At 33.5% G+C, this 17,065-nt stretch overlaps 1 protein-coding gene across 1 annotated transcript; it reads right to left on the bottom strand.

Moving 5' to 3' along the window:
* Positions 1–5,046: 5,046 nt before the first annotated feature.
* LOC120083671 (vesicle-fusing ATPase) lies at positions 5,047–14,035 on the bottom strand. The gene is made up of 22 exons (XM_039039511.1): positions 13,844–14,035; positions 13,493–13,700; positions 12,947–13,042; positions 12,788–12,869; positions 12,615–12,665; positions 12,026–12,196; positions 11,078–11,232; positions 10,896–11,004; positions 10,317–10,416; positions 10,176–10,231; positions 9,737–9,802; positions 9,533–9,615; positions 9,317–9,450; positions 8,120–8,330; positions 7,919–8,050; positions 7,767–7,827; positions 7,548–7,607; positions 7,298–7,356; positions 7,116–7,203; positions 6,754–6,876; positions 6,255–6,320; positions 5,047–5,555 (listed from the first exon to the last, which is right to left on the bottom strand). The coding sequence occupies exons 2-22, from the start codon at positions 13,675–13,677 to the stop codon at positions 5,412–5,414; spliced, it is 2,232 nt and encodes a 743-aa protein (XP_038895439.1). The 5' UTR covers positions 13,678–13,700; positions 13,844–14,035; the 3' UTR covers positions 5,047–5,411.
* Between the last annotated feature and the right edge of the window lie 3,030 nt (positions 14,036–17,065).

Below are 17,065 nucleotides of genomic sequence, written 5' to 3'. Positions count from 1 at the left end.
CATCTCCCCATTGCACAATCTCTCTGATAAAATGATATTTGCGCTCTATATGCTTCCCACGTTTTTGGCTACAAGGCTCCTTAGAGTTTGCCACATCACCACTATTATCATAATAAAGTGTGATGGGCAATGACATATTTGGAACAACTTCCAAATTTGTGAGAAACTTTTTGAGCAAAATGACTTCTTTAGCAGCTTTACAGGCAGCTACATACTTAGCCTCCATGGTGGAATCCGCAATACAACCTTTCTTAATGTTGCGCCATACTAAAGCTTCTTCATTCAGAGTGAGCACTAACCTTGATGTGGATTTTCTTGAATTCTTATCAGTCTGAAAATCAGAGTCAGTGTATCCTGTAAGGATCAAATCCTTAGCCCCATACATGCATATATTTTCTCGTTCTCCTAGGATACTTGAGAATAGCTTTAACCGTTGTCAGTGATCAAATCCTGGATTGGATCGATATCTACTAACTACTCCTACTACATGGCAGATGTCGGGTCTAGTACACAACATGGCATATATAGGACTACCCACTGCGCTATTGCCTGCCCCTTTCCTTACTAGGGCCATTGCTTTTATAGAACTTTGAGAGTGGCAACTTCCAATGGCTTACTTACTCCAACATTGCCTTAACTTTCTTGTTAGCCTTAGGGACTCTAGTCTAATAGGGAAAGTGATGGATGGCAAAGGAGGAAGTCAATATACGCTGCCTGAGAAACTTTATGGCCAGTGCTTGGGATTGTAGGTCCCTTACAATTATCCGTTTAGTGGCACTTCAAGTTTTTTTTAAGCAATGAAGAGGAGTCAATAAGGGAAGTCGGTGAGCAAGGAGAAGCACGTAGGAATGCCGGCCACTACATAAATAAGTCACTTGCGGCTGAGAGAAAAGCTACTAAACTATTGATGATCTTATTGTAAACACAAAGCTTAATAACATTTTTATAAAAGCTAAAGATTTGACTGTAGAATCAAACCTTATATTCCAAGATCGAGATGCTTATTTAAATCCATAAATGAATTGATTAAGCTTGCAAACCTTTTGCTCTTGACTTTGTTCAATGAATCCCTGGTTGGGTTATGTAGATGGTTTCGTCAAGATTACTATTCAAAAAGGCGGTCTTAACACTCATTTTCCATATCTCATATTCATAATGTGTGGGGATAGATAATAGAATTCAAATAGACTTAATCATAGCAATATGTGAGAAAGCTTCTTCATAGTCCACTCCCTTGCTACTAGTCTAGCCTTAAAGGTTTGCACCTTTCCATCTACACCTAGTTTCCTCTTGTAGATCCATTTGCAACCTATGGGTTTAACTTCATCAAGTTGATTTATAAGTTCCCAGACTGAATTGGAATGCATAGACTCCATTTCTTGATCCATAGATTTGATCCATTCATCTTTGTCAACATTAACCATTGTTTTTTTGTAAGGCAATGGATCCTCAACCTTATCATCTAATATGATGGTTTGGGTTTTTGTTAAAACCAAATAGCGAGTAGGTTGGGTTACAATCCTTCTACTACGTCAAGGCTCTCTCAGCACTTAAGAATGATGTGTTTGACAAGATGAAGCAACATCAACAACTCTTGTTGAAGTTTCAGTAGTTTCTTTAGAAATTTCATTTAATACGATTTGGCTCCTTGACTTATGTTCTCTAATGTGGTTTCCTTCTAATCAAGTAACATTTGTTGATACAAATACTTTGTTTTCTTTTGGATCAAAATAGACCATTTCTTGTTTCTTTAGAATAACCTACAAATAGGCATAATCTTGAACGTGGTTCCAATTTCTTTGGATTTTTCACAAGCATATGAGTTGGACATCTCCAAATCCTAAGATTTCGTAAACTACTTTTACGACCTCTCCATAATTTAAAAGGTGTTCCAGTAACATTCTTTGATGGAACCTTGTTTAAAAGGTAAGCTGCAGTCTCCACTACATAACCCCATAACGAGATAGGTAGAGAAGTATAGTTCATCATAGAGTGAACCATGTCCAACAGGGTTTTATTTCTCCTTTCTGATACACCGTTTTGTTGCTTTCTACCTCGATCTAATTGAAGTGTTTTAATCTTTTTACCTAACAAATTTTCAACTTCAGCATTATACTCCTTGAACTTTTCAAGTGTGTCAGATTTAAGTTGCATTAGGTAAATATGCCTATATCTTGAATAATCATCCGTAAAAGTGACAAAATATTCAAACCTTCCTCCAGCTTTTACACTCATCGGACCACAGAGGTCTGAATGTATAAGCTCCAAGGGTTCTTTGGCTCTATAACCTTTTCCGGTAAAAGGTCATTTTGTCATTTCTTTTCTTCTAGACAAGATTCACATACAGATAAAGAATTTTCTTCTAACTCGTTAGAAGTCCATTCTTAACCAACCTCTCAATTCTATTGAGAATAATATGACCTAATTTTAGATACCAAAGATGAACATTATCTTTAAGAGAAATTTTTCTCTTTTTAGTTTTAATGGTTACAAAATGACCAAAACTATAACATACTTGTGTGACTTCCAAGCATACTCTACTAAGATCTCAAAATCCTCACCCCAAAATTGAATTGTCACAAAATGGGAAAAATCATCCTCTACCCCCACCTCAACACAAAGACGAGAAAAAGACAATCCACGACAACACTTCTTAGTAGCCTTATCCATACAAATTAGTTGACCAAAAATACTCAACTCTCAAGGAGTCCACAATTCCAAAGGAACTCGAAGCAACTTCACCCAGATCGATACTCGATCAAACATGAAGGTCTCAAGAACATTGCTCGGGACTCACTTCTTTAACAGAATAGGTTTACCCTACATATGCCAAGGACCATTAAAAATCCCCAATTCTAAGCCTCCTCTTTCTTAAACTAAAAAAGAACCAAACCGTCCTTCAAGATAGTAATCAACGACACTTCTACACGACCCCACACCTTAACAACTAATTGAAAAATAAACTCGATTGGAAGCCATCCCTCGAAAAATTTGCCCATAAAAACGCAACTCCACAACTTAACCCCTTCATCAACAACGTTCTCAAGTGGAACAAAGTCATCGAATTTTGTAGTTCTTCAATCTTATTGACCACTAACTTGGTATTAATTATGTCATAATCTAAAAATTGTCGCACAAGAAATTTCTTAATACCAACATCTTCCAGTTTGTATTTCTTGTTGGTTTCTCACTATAATTTAATGTGCTGTACTTATTACAATAAATATTATATAAAGTATCCTCAAACACTAAATAGATAAGTGTAATATAAGAAGTTTGAATGCATTCATATTTGCTTCGCAACTTCCGTAGCATGTCATTTCAACTCAAACTAGTATCATTCACAAAATCAATTTTTACCTATCAACTACCGCAACAGTTTATATAATAATATTGTAAATGATATCATGCATGTCTTTCAAATTTTACCCATCATGCCAAATTCCACACATCATTTTAATGATAAAGTTCCCAAAGATATTTTTTGAAGGTTAAAATACAACTTTTCATGATAGAGCATAATTGAAACATAAATTAAAAATCTTAGGTTAAATTACAAATTCGATCCTATAGTTTTAAGAAAGTTAGAATTTAGCTTTTATGGTTTTAAAAAATTAGAAATTTAATCCTTTATGTGATAAAAATTATGTTGTTCCACATGTTTCGATTTGACCTATTACACGATTCAAGGCAACAAAAAATCAACGATCATTCATTCTTCACTTGCAAGATTGCGTGGGGTTGGTTCATCCTCTATTTTCACATGTGCTACATGCTAATCCTAGGGACGAAGGACCATTTTGGAATATTGAAGGTCAATATTTGCTCGGTTGAAATAGACCATAGAGTAGATATTAAGTTACTTTTCTTGTATTAGTTCACATCATTTTTATAGTAATGTCGGCTTCTTTTCTTTTTTATGTCTAATCAATGTTTCTAGAAGAAGATGAATTAAAGATGGTAGTTAGAAAGGTGGAGGTTGGTTTTTTTAAGGAAGATGCATTAAAGATGGTAGTTGAAAAGATGGAAATTGAGAAGAAACTTCTTTAATGTTTTATTTTTACTTTTAGTTAATTTAGATTAAATAGTTTGCAATCTTTAAAATGATATATAAAGTCTTCTATTGTTTTAATTGTAATAAGAATTTTTATGAATGAATTATATTTCTCATATTTGAGACCCTTTACTTAGAATTCAACAACTAGCTTTGCATTTTCTAAGTTCTTGCAATCCTTGTAATTGAACGTATGTGAGTCATTCAATCAAGCTTTGATCAAGTTTGATTGTAGAGTGGCTCAATCTATGAAACAGAATCTCAAATCTTATATTTAGATCTTTGATCTAAGAGGTAATCTAATTCTAGTGTTTTAATTTCAATTAATTTCAATTCGTATAAGCTGGCATTAGTTTCTTAAATTCAAGGACCCTCACTTCAAGAAAAGCTTGGATCTTTTGGTTGAATATAAAGATTGTCTTATCACTATTGTTTGATAACACCTTATAAATAATCTCTATGGTTTGATAAAAGCCAACATAAGGATTATTTATGGAAGCTTTCTTTTCTTTGACAATATATGAGTTGTGTAAATTGAACCTCTAACTTCCTGATTGACAATATAAACACTATTGGTTAAGCTATACTCATTTTGACACTATTTATGAAGGCTTTATAGAACCATAAGGACTAAACTTTAATTAGACTAAGGTTGTGTTTGAAGTACATGTTTAAGTGTTTAATTTAAAAAATAAATTATTTTAGAAGAAATTGGAACGTTTGACGACTCAAAATAAATTTTCAAGTATATCCTAATCAATTTTATTCAAGTGTTTAAATTTTGTAAAAAATATTTTGTTTCTCGAGGCAATCCAAATGGGCCTAAATTTCAAATTAAGAAATCAGAGGTGATAGAAGAAATAAGGCGAGAATGAACCTCAGTTAGAGAATGAGAAACTTAAGAGATATTTCCCATGGCCAGCAGAGATTAAACACTTCTCAGTGAATTTCCAGAAAACCTCAGAAGGAAATAATTATGGAAACAATTCGAATATGAGACAATCAAATAGCTCAATCATTTTCCTTGGTTCTCAAAACAGTAACTCCAATTCATCACCTGAGGAAAATCTAAGAATTAATAATGTCAGTTTGTTAAAAACAGCAGTTGGGTTGAACAAGAAAATCCGCCATCAATGGCCGTTGCAATCGATCAACTCAGTATTCTATGGAGTACCAAAGTTCAAAATTGTTTTCCCTCTTATATGCACCTCGACCAATCTCAATCAACAACCAGCTGGCAATCGGCAACCATGGAGCTCAAAATTATCAAATTAAACACAAATCAAAGCCCCGAAACCCGATATCAAAAGAAAAGGTTATAATTATAAGGTGCAAAACCAAATGAAAGAATCGAAATCTAGTATCGGACGACATCCTGGAGGCAGTCGAAAAAGTGAGAGATCTTAATCTTCTGTGAGCCAGAATAGATTGCTTCTGCTGCTCCACCACGTTCACCTTGAGCAGCCATCTCAATTAACATGTACAGCTTCTTGATGGGCATCTAAATGGCAGAGTAAAACCACAAGTTTAAAAAGGAGTACTAAAATTCTGAATTCTTCTACCACAAATATATCAAAATTATTACCAAATTTAAAAGATTGAACACTTCAATTGAAATAAATATACCAATTCAATTACTTAATGAGAACAATTCATTCAACAATGGGGAGAGAATATGATACTATTAGGTTTTTGTCAAAAAAAATTAATCAAACCAGAGGATCTTCATCTCAAGGGTTAATGGGAACAAGTCCCACTTTTAGTCAAATGCTGTGTGAAATCACCATAGGGCGCAGGCTCATTACCATTTCTTAAAGCTTGAATCAATGATTTGAGTAGATTTAATACAATAAGTCCATAAAAATTCTATTATTTTATTAATCGTCTGTTTTCCAATTTTCTAAGATTTTTTTTTTAAATTAGCAAAAAAAATAAAGAGTTTGTCTATTGTCTTTTCTTTAAAAATATGTATATACGGCAAATTTTAAAAAAGAAATCGCTATCAAATAGACCTTATTCTCGAGCAAAATAAAACCAAAATTGGATAAAAAAAAATCCTATTATCATCCCACGCAACTGAGCATGTGAGCGGCGAACTTAGTACATCTATCTAGTTTTGGTATTTGAGAAAACTAAACAAGGGAAGGATTATGTAAAATAAAACATAACTGCAGAAAAGGTTAAACAAAGATGAACTTACATCACTGACAGCCTCGGCAGCAGCATCCACATCATCCTCCGCAAAAACATTCAGTTGTTGCATCACCTAAGAAAAAAAGGAAACAAAGAGCGTTGTATTCTTACATGTTTTTTCTGTCGTCAAAAAAAAAAAAATGAAACAGAGGGCATTAGCAGTTCAATGCAAGTCTAGATAAGTTGATCCAGAGAAGGAATCTGCATATAATTTTTTTCTTGTTTTTGGGTAAAATTATAGTATAATTTTGTAAATTTATAAAACCAAGTATCACTATACAAAGATTTCTCTGAGAGGCGCACAATAAGAAATTCTTGCTCTTGTCCAGCACAATTTTCTATGACTATAGGTAAGAAGCTTCTGAGACCAGAAGTGAACCAGGAAATAGCAATTCATCCCACATGGTACAACACCCGGCCCATTTAATAGCACGAGAATATAACAAATGTCTGCAGTTAAGATCTGAAAAGAAACGACAAGGGTGGCAAGAGTATTCAGTACTTACCTTCTTTGCATCATCCGTTTTCAATGTTGGAACATGGTAGGTGACTGAGAAAGCATCACAAATACCAACTGAATCTAAAAAGCCCACTTCACTAGTTGTTCCAATTACCAGAAGCTTTTTACCCTGGACATGTAATTCAAATGGTAAATAGATTAGTAACTATCAGTTAGATTACTATATTATAGAAGAGTGCCACGGATGAAAAGCCAAAACATGAAAGCGTGATTTGTACTTTCGTATTCCCATGGAATATAAACTTGACCTCCCACAGCTTCAGGGAGCCATGTAAATCACTATCGTGTTCTAATGAAAATGAAATCGGTGTGAATTAAAAACTTCAGGTTCAGAAAATTGACAGAAACCTTGGGAGGAAGCCGTTTGAGAAGAACCATCAGTGCTTGAGACATCAAATTTGAAAAACGAGGACCAATGGCAACATATTCCAGTAATCTGCAATAAGGCACTTTAATATTAAAAAGAGGTTCGTGGCGAGAATACTAATAAGTTAATTACTAGGATAATTGTCAGAATTAGCAACAGTTACCTTTCAATGTCGTCAAGAATGATAATGCTCAATGGAGACTTGTATGCATCCTCAAAAACCTATGAAATAGTGACACGTCATATAAGTCCCTTCAAATAAATTCCAAGGTCATTAGCCAAAAACTTAAACATAACTCTCATAGAACTTTCTGCAGACATAATTATCAAGCAGGCATAAATTTGCTTCACTGTAAGCTTTGTTTAACACTGAGGTGAGTGACAAGCTAGTAGCCCTAGAAACACAGACAAACCTTGACAATCTGCGCGCATTTTGTGCTCTCAAGAAGACCAATCATTGATTCTGCTGATATCTAACCAACAAGAAAAGGGAAAAAAAACAAAAAACAAAAAACAAAAACACAATAGAAAATAGGATTAACCAACTGAAAACCAGGTAATGAGACAGTACAGAAGGATGTAAATGCATGGACAGGGAACAAAAATCTAAAACACAAATTAAAATAACTTACAATTTTGACATATGGAAACTCACTGTCGATGCCAACAGTAGCCGCCATTGCAGTTTTGCCACTGTAGACAGGTGAGGTCTTAGCCAAAACTAACTAATTGAACTTGTGTATAATAAAAATTGTGTTTAAAAAAAAGGCCTGATGAAGCATACCTGCCACTTGGGCCTTCGAGAAGACAAGTAACTAGTGGACTTCCCTTGCTCACTTTAACTTGCTCTACAAGTAACATTGCTCTTTCATAAATGTGCTTATGTCGTCCACCACAATCCACCATACCATTAAGCCTAAAAAGAACATAATAAATTACATTGATTTCATAGAACATATTAACAAAAGATAGTTTGTAAAATAACCTGCATCTTTCAAGGTCATCTGTTGAAGCACCAAAAGCAGGAACGATTTCTTGGACTGCGTTCAGAAAGTCATCCATTGTAACCTTAATGCTCTCTTCATCAACAGGCTTCGTAAGATCATCAAGACTTAATTGTCTATTTAAGGCATATGATACTGCACTTTTCACAACCCCTTCAATTTCAGCACCACTGTAGTTCTTTGTACGAGCAGCTGTCAAAATAGATTTTAATAACTCAGAAACCTTCAAAATTATTATCCTCGACCACGTACATCATGTGGTCAAACAGGACAGAAGAGAAACAATCAGCAAAAACTTCACCATGCTAACTCCTCGTCATTGTCACCTCCTACCTCAGTGTTCATAAAAAGGAAATCCACTCAAATTTCACTATTCAAGATTCAATAACTTCTCTTACAGGATTTTATTATTATTATTATTTTTTTTTAGTTCAATAACTGCAGGAGGATCAAACTATTGACCTTTGAAATGATAATTGCTACCTTCAAACTTTCAACTTTATAGTGAAAGTATCCATTTTTCCACTCAGTACTCAATAATGTCTTAAAAAATAAAGACGTGATAGGTAAAAACATTTTTTCCCTATCATCTGGCAACTTTTGAAGGTTAAATATAATATCTCTAACTCTAACTGATTAAAGATTCCAGCCCGGTCCTATTCAATTCTTTAAAATGATGGATAAGATGCTATTTAACATTTAAAAAATGCTCTATCATTAAAAAAATAATAAATAGAAATGCCTCACCATCCCTTTTCTCAATTCAACTACCATATTGAGTAGAAATTTGAATAATTTAATTAATTCTTTTATAACTTGACGATCCATTTAAAACCTTTAGAATAATAGAAATAAAATTTAAAAAAGGTGTAAGCTTTGAGAACCAAATTATATATGGGATTTTCAAAAATAGAAAAATAAGAAAAACTATTTACATAAAATAGCAAAATTTTAATCTTCTTTGATAGAGACTGATCTATCAGTGTCTTGCAGTGATAGAAGCTGATAGAAATTTATCACTGATAGACACTACTAGAAGTCTATCAGTGTCTGGCAATGTTTTTTTTTCTTTTTTTTTTGCTAATTTTGTAAATATTTTGACATTTTTTCTATCTGTGAAAATTTTCCAATGATATATTTATCTTAAAAGAGAGGGGAAAAAAAGGTTATAAACATACCAATTTCTTGGAGGTTCACGTCAGGAGCAATAAAAGAATTTTCTTTCATTTTGTTAGTATGAATTTGAAGAATCTGTAAACGGCCATTCTCGTCTGGCAGGCTGATTTCAACCTGAACTTCCAAGCGACCTGGTCTGTGGAAGTTCATGTGCTTAATTATAGAATCATTAACGAAATGCTTCATAGAAAGAAAGAAGACAATCAATAGAAAGAAACCTTAAAAGGGCTTCATCAAGTAAGTCCTTTCTGTTCGTCATGCCAATAAGTAGCACATTGTTTAATGATTCTACACCATCAATCTGCATAGAAATGATGCTTCTTAGACATGATATCATCATTGTGATAAAATACATAAGTATAAAAGAAGGTCCACCAAATGTAGTACTGATACTACTTTGCAACACAAAAATTCACACAAACCTTCGTGAGTAACTGGTTGACAATGCTGTCATGAACTCCAGTTCCATCTCTAGTTGATCCCCTTGCCTGAAGGCATGAAGCAAAAAGGTGAAATGGGCAACTTTTGGCTCAAAACCTTATAATATATAGACAAATACTCAAATGAAAGAGAAACAGGGTTGTCAAATGGGTGAAATCCTGATTACAGTGTGTTCATTTACTATCCTATGGATTGAATTTGATTTATTCTTAGTTTCACCTTGGAAATAAAATTCAGAAGAAAGTTGATTCAATAATAGCCAACATCATGAGCCAGATCTTCATTTTAGCGAACTTAGTTTTTTACGACTATGGGAAGAGTTAAGAAGATCTAATGCCTTTCACTTGGGACATTAATTTCTTTGTGAATCTTCAAAAATAAAAGAAATAACGTTACAATATATTAAAGAAAACCACATACCTTACAAATAGCATCAATTTCATCGAAGATTATGACATGCAACTCACTTTGGTCTCCTGTCTTGAGAAAAAGCCAACGTGGAATTAACAAAATTGAAATACTTGTGTTGAAATATCATAATATCTATATCACCCCCATTACCGTGGGTCCTTTGATCATTCTCAGCATCAGCAAAAAGATCTCTCACATTCTTTTCAGTTTCACCAACGAACTTGCTCAACACTTCAGGGCCATTGACAATCTAACAAGGTGGAGAAAAACATGTGGGAGAGAGCACGACAGCAAACAAAGTTTGGCCGGACCTTAATATGGATTATGATAATTCGCAGAGACTATGCAGAAGAAATAGCACTTAGAGATCATAAAAGATTGACAATGTAAAGGTGTAATTATTACAGACAATTCCAGATGAAGGAAGAAAATTGCTCATGTAAAATGGCTGAAACCTGAAAACATTGGGCCATAATGCCTCGAAGGTCTTAGTTCTTATAATCTGTTGCTCTTTATTTTGTCAAACCAACAATAGTCGACTTCAACAAATAAGTCAGCTTTTCATCCCGGCAATACTAAGAATTAAGAGATCTTATGCATCTAAAGTGGAAATTGAAAAAGATTGGAAAAGAGAGAAAGTAATTCAGATGCTAAACATAGAGGATGATATGAGCCCATGATGCAAAAAAATACATCAAACATATATAGAAGGTAAACTTATATATTAACCTTTGGTTCTCTCCCATTCAACATTTTTCCAATTTGACGGGCAATAAGAGTTTTGCCAGTTCCAGGTGGCCCATAAAGCAGCATTCCTTTTACATGTTTAATGCCCAACCTATCATAAGGTATCTGATTAGAAAGCATGATAACAACAAGAAAATGATTAACTATAGTTATGAGATTCTTACTTGCTGGTCACATGCGGAGGAAAAACACGAGAGGCAAAAGCTCTTCGAAATATATCAGCAAACTCTTCACTTAATCCTCCAATGCCAAGTGCTTGAAGATTAAATTCTTTTTGCCGAAAAATGTTACTACTAGCAGCTTCACGTTGATTAACAATCTGCAAGTGCAAGCAGATGCATGCAAATCAAAGAGAAGTAATTTTAAAAAATTACTCATCCAATAATACTGCACTAAATAGAGAATGATTATAGACTACTATCACATCAACGTCATTAGGACTCTTCCTTCACAGACAATAATGAGCAAAGAGGAAAAAGAAAGCAAATGTGAGAGAAGCATGGAAAATGTCATTGTCGGAGCATTTAAGCCAACACATCAAGCAAGCACCAAGAAAGGTCCAGCCTAACTCAAATATATTGGACCTGTAGTCAGTAATAAATATTGAAATCAAATGTATCCATAATGAGGTTAGTCTAACGTAGTTTTAAACTAGACTTGTCATGACGTCACATCACATAGAAGGAAACTACTAATATTCATATTTACTTTTCTATACTACAATCTAGGATTGTCTTGTTGAATTAGAAACGCTAAATTGATAATATTAAATGCACAGAGAAATGGGAAGGAAAATTCCAGCACAATGGAAATCACAGGAATAACACCTAATTGATGTAAAGAGGTTACTATAGTTTCAGAAATAATGCCTAAGCCTGCACCAAGTAGCAGCCACATAAATTCCCATAAAATACGACAATCCAGGATTGAAAACTTGAAGCCACTTTATGGCTCTAAATGTAGCTACATCTAAAGGAACCTACAATGGCTGTTTAATTAACTAGCCAAGGGTAAGGGATGAGAAGAAGAAGACGAAAAGCTTACAAGGAAATGGGTTCAATATTCTGGAAAAAAATATACAAGGAAATGGATGAGATTTTCGAACAGGTAACCTTTATTCCACTTCCATTTGATGTTTCAAAGACAAAATAGGTATCATTTGAAATCATCCCTCTTTCAACACCATTGGATGTATCCTGCCCTTCAACAACAGCTTGATTAACTGTGAAGATATAGTTAGTACCATGGTACTCGAAAGAAACTCTTTGCCCTGCCGTCATTATCTGCATGCAAGCATAACCAGTAAATAAGTTATGGACCTCCAACCTTTTTCTAGAAGGTATCATATATTATTAAACACCAAATGAGGAACCGAAGAATACCTACATTCTAGATAATCAACTTTGCTTTGGGAGATGAGATATTTATTAACAAATATTTTTAAAATAACAGATTCATCAAAAAAAATATCTATGAACTATCATTTATCAGGGATTTTTCACATAACGTCTGGAATGGTGTGCTATAAACATAGCACTGTAGAAAACTTATGAAGCGCTATATTGGGGGAAATGTAAAATTTACACAATCTAGAAAAAACCAAAAACAAAAAACAAGCAAACAATTGGAAATACGGCCACCAGGAAGAATACAAAGTAACAAGAGCATGCATATCAGATAAGTTACACCTCAAAATTCTACCTGGTTGATAAATCTCTTCCTCAGTTGATTAGCCAAGAGAACAGCATCGACCTACAAAAATATAAAAAAGGAATAAAACCTTAATAATTAATTCCTTGATGATACGCTTCGAAACTATCGAAACTATCCTAGAACAGTCATGAATAGTTCAAATTTGACTTCATTCTGCATACCTGCTCACTTTTGGAACCCTTTTTAACAAACTCCAAGTCCAATCTAAGTAGCGCCAGGTTGAAATCCTCTGGCAGGATAAATCTAAGAAAATATCATTTTAAAAGTATTATGATTACTGAAACAGTTGCAAAGAAAAAGAGTACAGTATAGACAAAGACCTTGCCACAGATATCCTGTCCCCAGTTGAAACTCTAGCATGACGACGTTGAATAGCATTTAAGGCAATATAGCCACTGCTTATGCTTCCATGAGGAGTTTTTCTCCGTTAAGCCCACAAAAATAGAAAGAAAATGATAGAGAACCCTCAACATAGAATATGCACATACTCTCACTTTTAACATAATATAATTGAAATTACTAGTCGCCAATTTCCTCTAACAGCAATGTATAGCCAATTGAGCAGATGACAAAAGCAGTTATGAACAACATTGAACGAGCAGTACCACAAATGTCGAAGTTTTCATACAGAACAAAGTAGTTTGCTCTAAGAACAGTTAATAATCTCTAATAATATGAAAGTAGAATAATTCAAGGTTTCATATACTAAAATTAGCCAAACATTAACCTCGAGACGAGCTTGAAACCTCACCAAGCTAAGGAATATAATGCAAAATGGCTAATTAGATATAAAGAAAACGTAAAATACAGCTAAGGAAGGGAAAAAAAGAATGAATGAGGTAAATGTAAAGTAATGAAAAGGATATGAGAGTGAGAGGACAGAGGAATCGCCAACCAAGGCAAGGAAGAGCTTAGTGCCAGGGACCGCATAGTTTTGAAGATCAGAAGCGGAGCAGTAAGCAAGATTAGTGAGTGCAAGGTCCGCCGCCGGTGTATTGGTAACGATCATGGTGGCCGGAGCAGTTGACGATAGGCCGAACCGACCCGCCATTTTGCCGGGAGGTGCTTAGATCTCTGCGATCAGCGTGGAAGAGAGAATCCGTCAATCCGTGGATTCCAAATGGTGGTATCGTAAATTTGAAGTAGAGCAAGAAAGGACTGAGAAATTGTAAGGCAAAGAAGAATTGGAAGAGAGAGACGAGATCTGAAATGCTTACCGAATTCGAATTCGAAGGTCTGATAGATTGAACGATGAAGAACGTTGCGATGGAGAGAAATGGGCAGAGGTTGAAGATGAACAAGTCGCAGAGAGAAGGAGAGAGGGAAGATCTTGCAATGCAACCAAATATGAGAATTAGAGACCAAAGCTTAGTAGTTAAGGCTTCGTTTGGAAATGACCAAGAACAAAACTGCCTTGAATTTTTAGTTTTTTTCCTTTTCTAACAAAAAAAAAAAAAAGTTTTAATCTAACTGCTTCAAAATATGGATCGACGGAAATGTCAACACTCAATTTCATGAAAATCGATAAAACGTTTAATAAATATTTTTGAAAATTTAAAATATATATATATATATATATATATATTTGTAATAGTGATACAATTATATATACATAAATTTATTTAACTTTTTGGATAATTTATTCTCCAACAATTCTATAAATGAATTTTTAGTATCTTGGAAAGAAATTTTTCATTATATAAATTGATATTGAATTTTGATTTTAATAATATATGAAAACAATTAAATCAAATTTTTACATATTAATATCTCACTTTTTGTTAGAATAAAAATTTAAATAAATGATCGAGCAACTCGAACCAAACTCAACTCAAATATTTCATGGTTGGATTAAGTTTATTTAATAAGGGTTATTTAAGTTAAATTTATAACTCGAATAATTGAGTTAAGTCTAAAAAGTCATTTAAACCCAACTCAACCCACATAATGAACATCCCACTGGTGATTTTTTTCTTCACGACGATTGGTCTTTGAGGTTCATCGACAACACGATATTGCTAGGCATATTAGACCAACACCTCCTCCTCCTTTCACTTTCTGCATAATGCGTTTTCACAAGTTTGTTCCCAGATTTAATTTTTCTTTCTTCTTGTTTTCAGCATTCTATGACGGATGTGAAATAGCTATATATACAGAAATGAAAGTCACTTCTCAGATCTTGCTCTTGACCAAGAGTTTCACACATCCAAGAAAATATACAGAGATTTCTCGATGATCGTATCCACGCTAACCAAATTTGGAAACTTTTCATTCAAAGATCAAGAGAATGCATCATTCTATATGTTGAAATGATCTTCTTGGGTTCTTAACTAATCATTTGAGTTAATATCCAATGGAGGATTCTAAACAAAACAAGTTTTTGTTTGCAACTTTTGCCACAAGAGCTTTACGTGTGGGAAGTCTTTGGGAGGTCATATCATAATTTACAAAAATGAGAAATCACCATGAGTTGCAGAGAAGAAAAGGGAAAGAAGCAGTATCTTGAAGTTTCAAGTTCCAACAGAGAGGAAAAGAAGCAAAAGAGATTCAGAATCGGTGGTTACTAATGGGAATTCAGGCTATGGTCTCAGAGAGAATCCCAAAATAACACAAAGGTTTGCTGATTTGGGATTCACTTCAAGGCAGGAGAAGTTTTGTAGAGAATGTGGGCAAGGGTTTTAGTCCTCATAAGCTTCCAAATCAGAAAAGTCTAAAATAGAGGAGATGAAAGACACATTTATTACAGTAGTGAAATACATTGATCGAGTGGTTATGAATGTCTACCAGTGATAAAAAACTGCTTGACATCTATCAAAGTCTATCAATAATAGACACAAACTATCTAATCCAAAAGAAAGCATAAATTCACTTCAAAAATTATATTCATTATGTTGAGGTTGATGCTCTAAATCTCGTGGTTTCATAGTTTGTAAATTATTTGTACAACAAATTATTTATTTAATGAAATAAAGAGTTATTTTATTTGACATTTAATTTTCATTAATCCAAAACAATTAACTAAGATTATTTAATATAACTTAAACATGTATGTGGTGACATATAAGTGGATCATGTTTAAGTAATAACCTGAATAGTCTGTAGCAGATAGATAAACATGAATATCTTATCTTGGTGACACTACGGATGCAGCCCACTTTGTAATTATTACAATTATGTAAAGTATTACAAATGATCTAATCTTTATCTTTCATGTGAAGACATGTGAGTGGGATATCTTGTATAAAGAGTTTGTATAAGACCGGACCACAGAATGATTAGTTTCTCTTTATAACGTCATTACTTGAAGAGACTTACCTTTCACTAGAATGACCATAGGTGACTTGACCTTAATCCTAAGTGAGTTGTGAACTCCTGCCTATAAGGGCGGTTCTTTGATGTACATGGATGAGAGTGACTAGATTCACCTACTCACTATACCTACCATTTTGGAGATTCGTCGGGAGTTGAGAACACAACATCACAAGATAGAATTCACTCCTTCCCATTATTAGGGTAAGTACATAAATTGCTCTCTTAAGGGCTGATTCTGGGTTTTGAATATTGAGACGCCTCACCCTCTTACAGGCTAGAAAGGGGTCTAGTTTATAATTTCACTATAACTAATGGTTCATTAGAGGGATTAATGATTAATAGTTCATTAGAGGGATTAATGATTAATAGTTCATTAGAGGGATTAATGATACTTGAAGTTAGATGTAACTACAAGGGTAAAATGGTAATTTTGATCCAATTATAGTTACGAGTAATTTGTGAAGGGTCAACTTACTGTACGAAGAGTGCAACTATTAGTCTTTAGTGGAGTGACCGATAATTAATGAATGTTGATTAATTTAATTAAAGAGTTTAATTAATTATCTCATTTGAGCTTCTAATCTGTAGGTCCATAAAGTCCTTTTACTAGTTCAATAAGGGTTAAATGAGAATCAAATTAATTTTGATTTAATTTGAATCGTTCAAATTAATTAAAAGAAATTAATTTTATAAGATATAATTAATATAATGTATATGGATACATTGTAATATAAAGTTTAATGGGAGAGATAAATATTTGAATATGATTCAAATATTAATTATATGGATAAGATTCATATAAAAACTATAAGTTAAAATTAATATGAATATGATTCATATTAAAACTATTGGTTATATGAGAAGATATAAAGTTAGCTTATATTATATATGATATAATATAAACTATAGATTATCTTATATGAGATATAATATAAGGTTGGTTTTGATTATATTATTTTAATATAACTAAAAATTGAGTTATTTTACGTGATGAAGGGAGTTACGAAAATGACTCCTCTCATCTCTCTTATATATAAGGATATCACAGAAGTTTTGATGGATGGATGAACATATGTGCAATTCATCTTCTTTCTATGTGAAAGCTCTCTCAAAGAACTCCCTTATCC

Source organism: Benincasa hispida, chromosome 8 (genome assembly GCF_009727055.1).
Source record: "Benincasa hispida cultivar B227 chromosome 8, ASM972705v1, whole genome shotgun sequence".
NCBI lineage: Eukaryota > Viridiplantae > Streptophyta > Magnoliopsida > Cucurbitales > Cucurbitaceae > Benincasa > Benincasa hispida.
The sequence above is the reverse complement of the archived record's forward strand: the minus strand, read 5'-3'. Positions and strand labels throughout refer to the sequence as shown.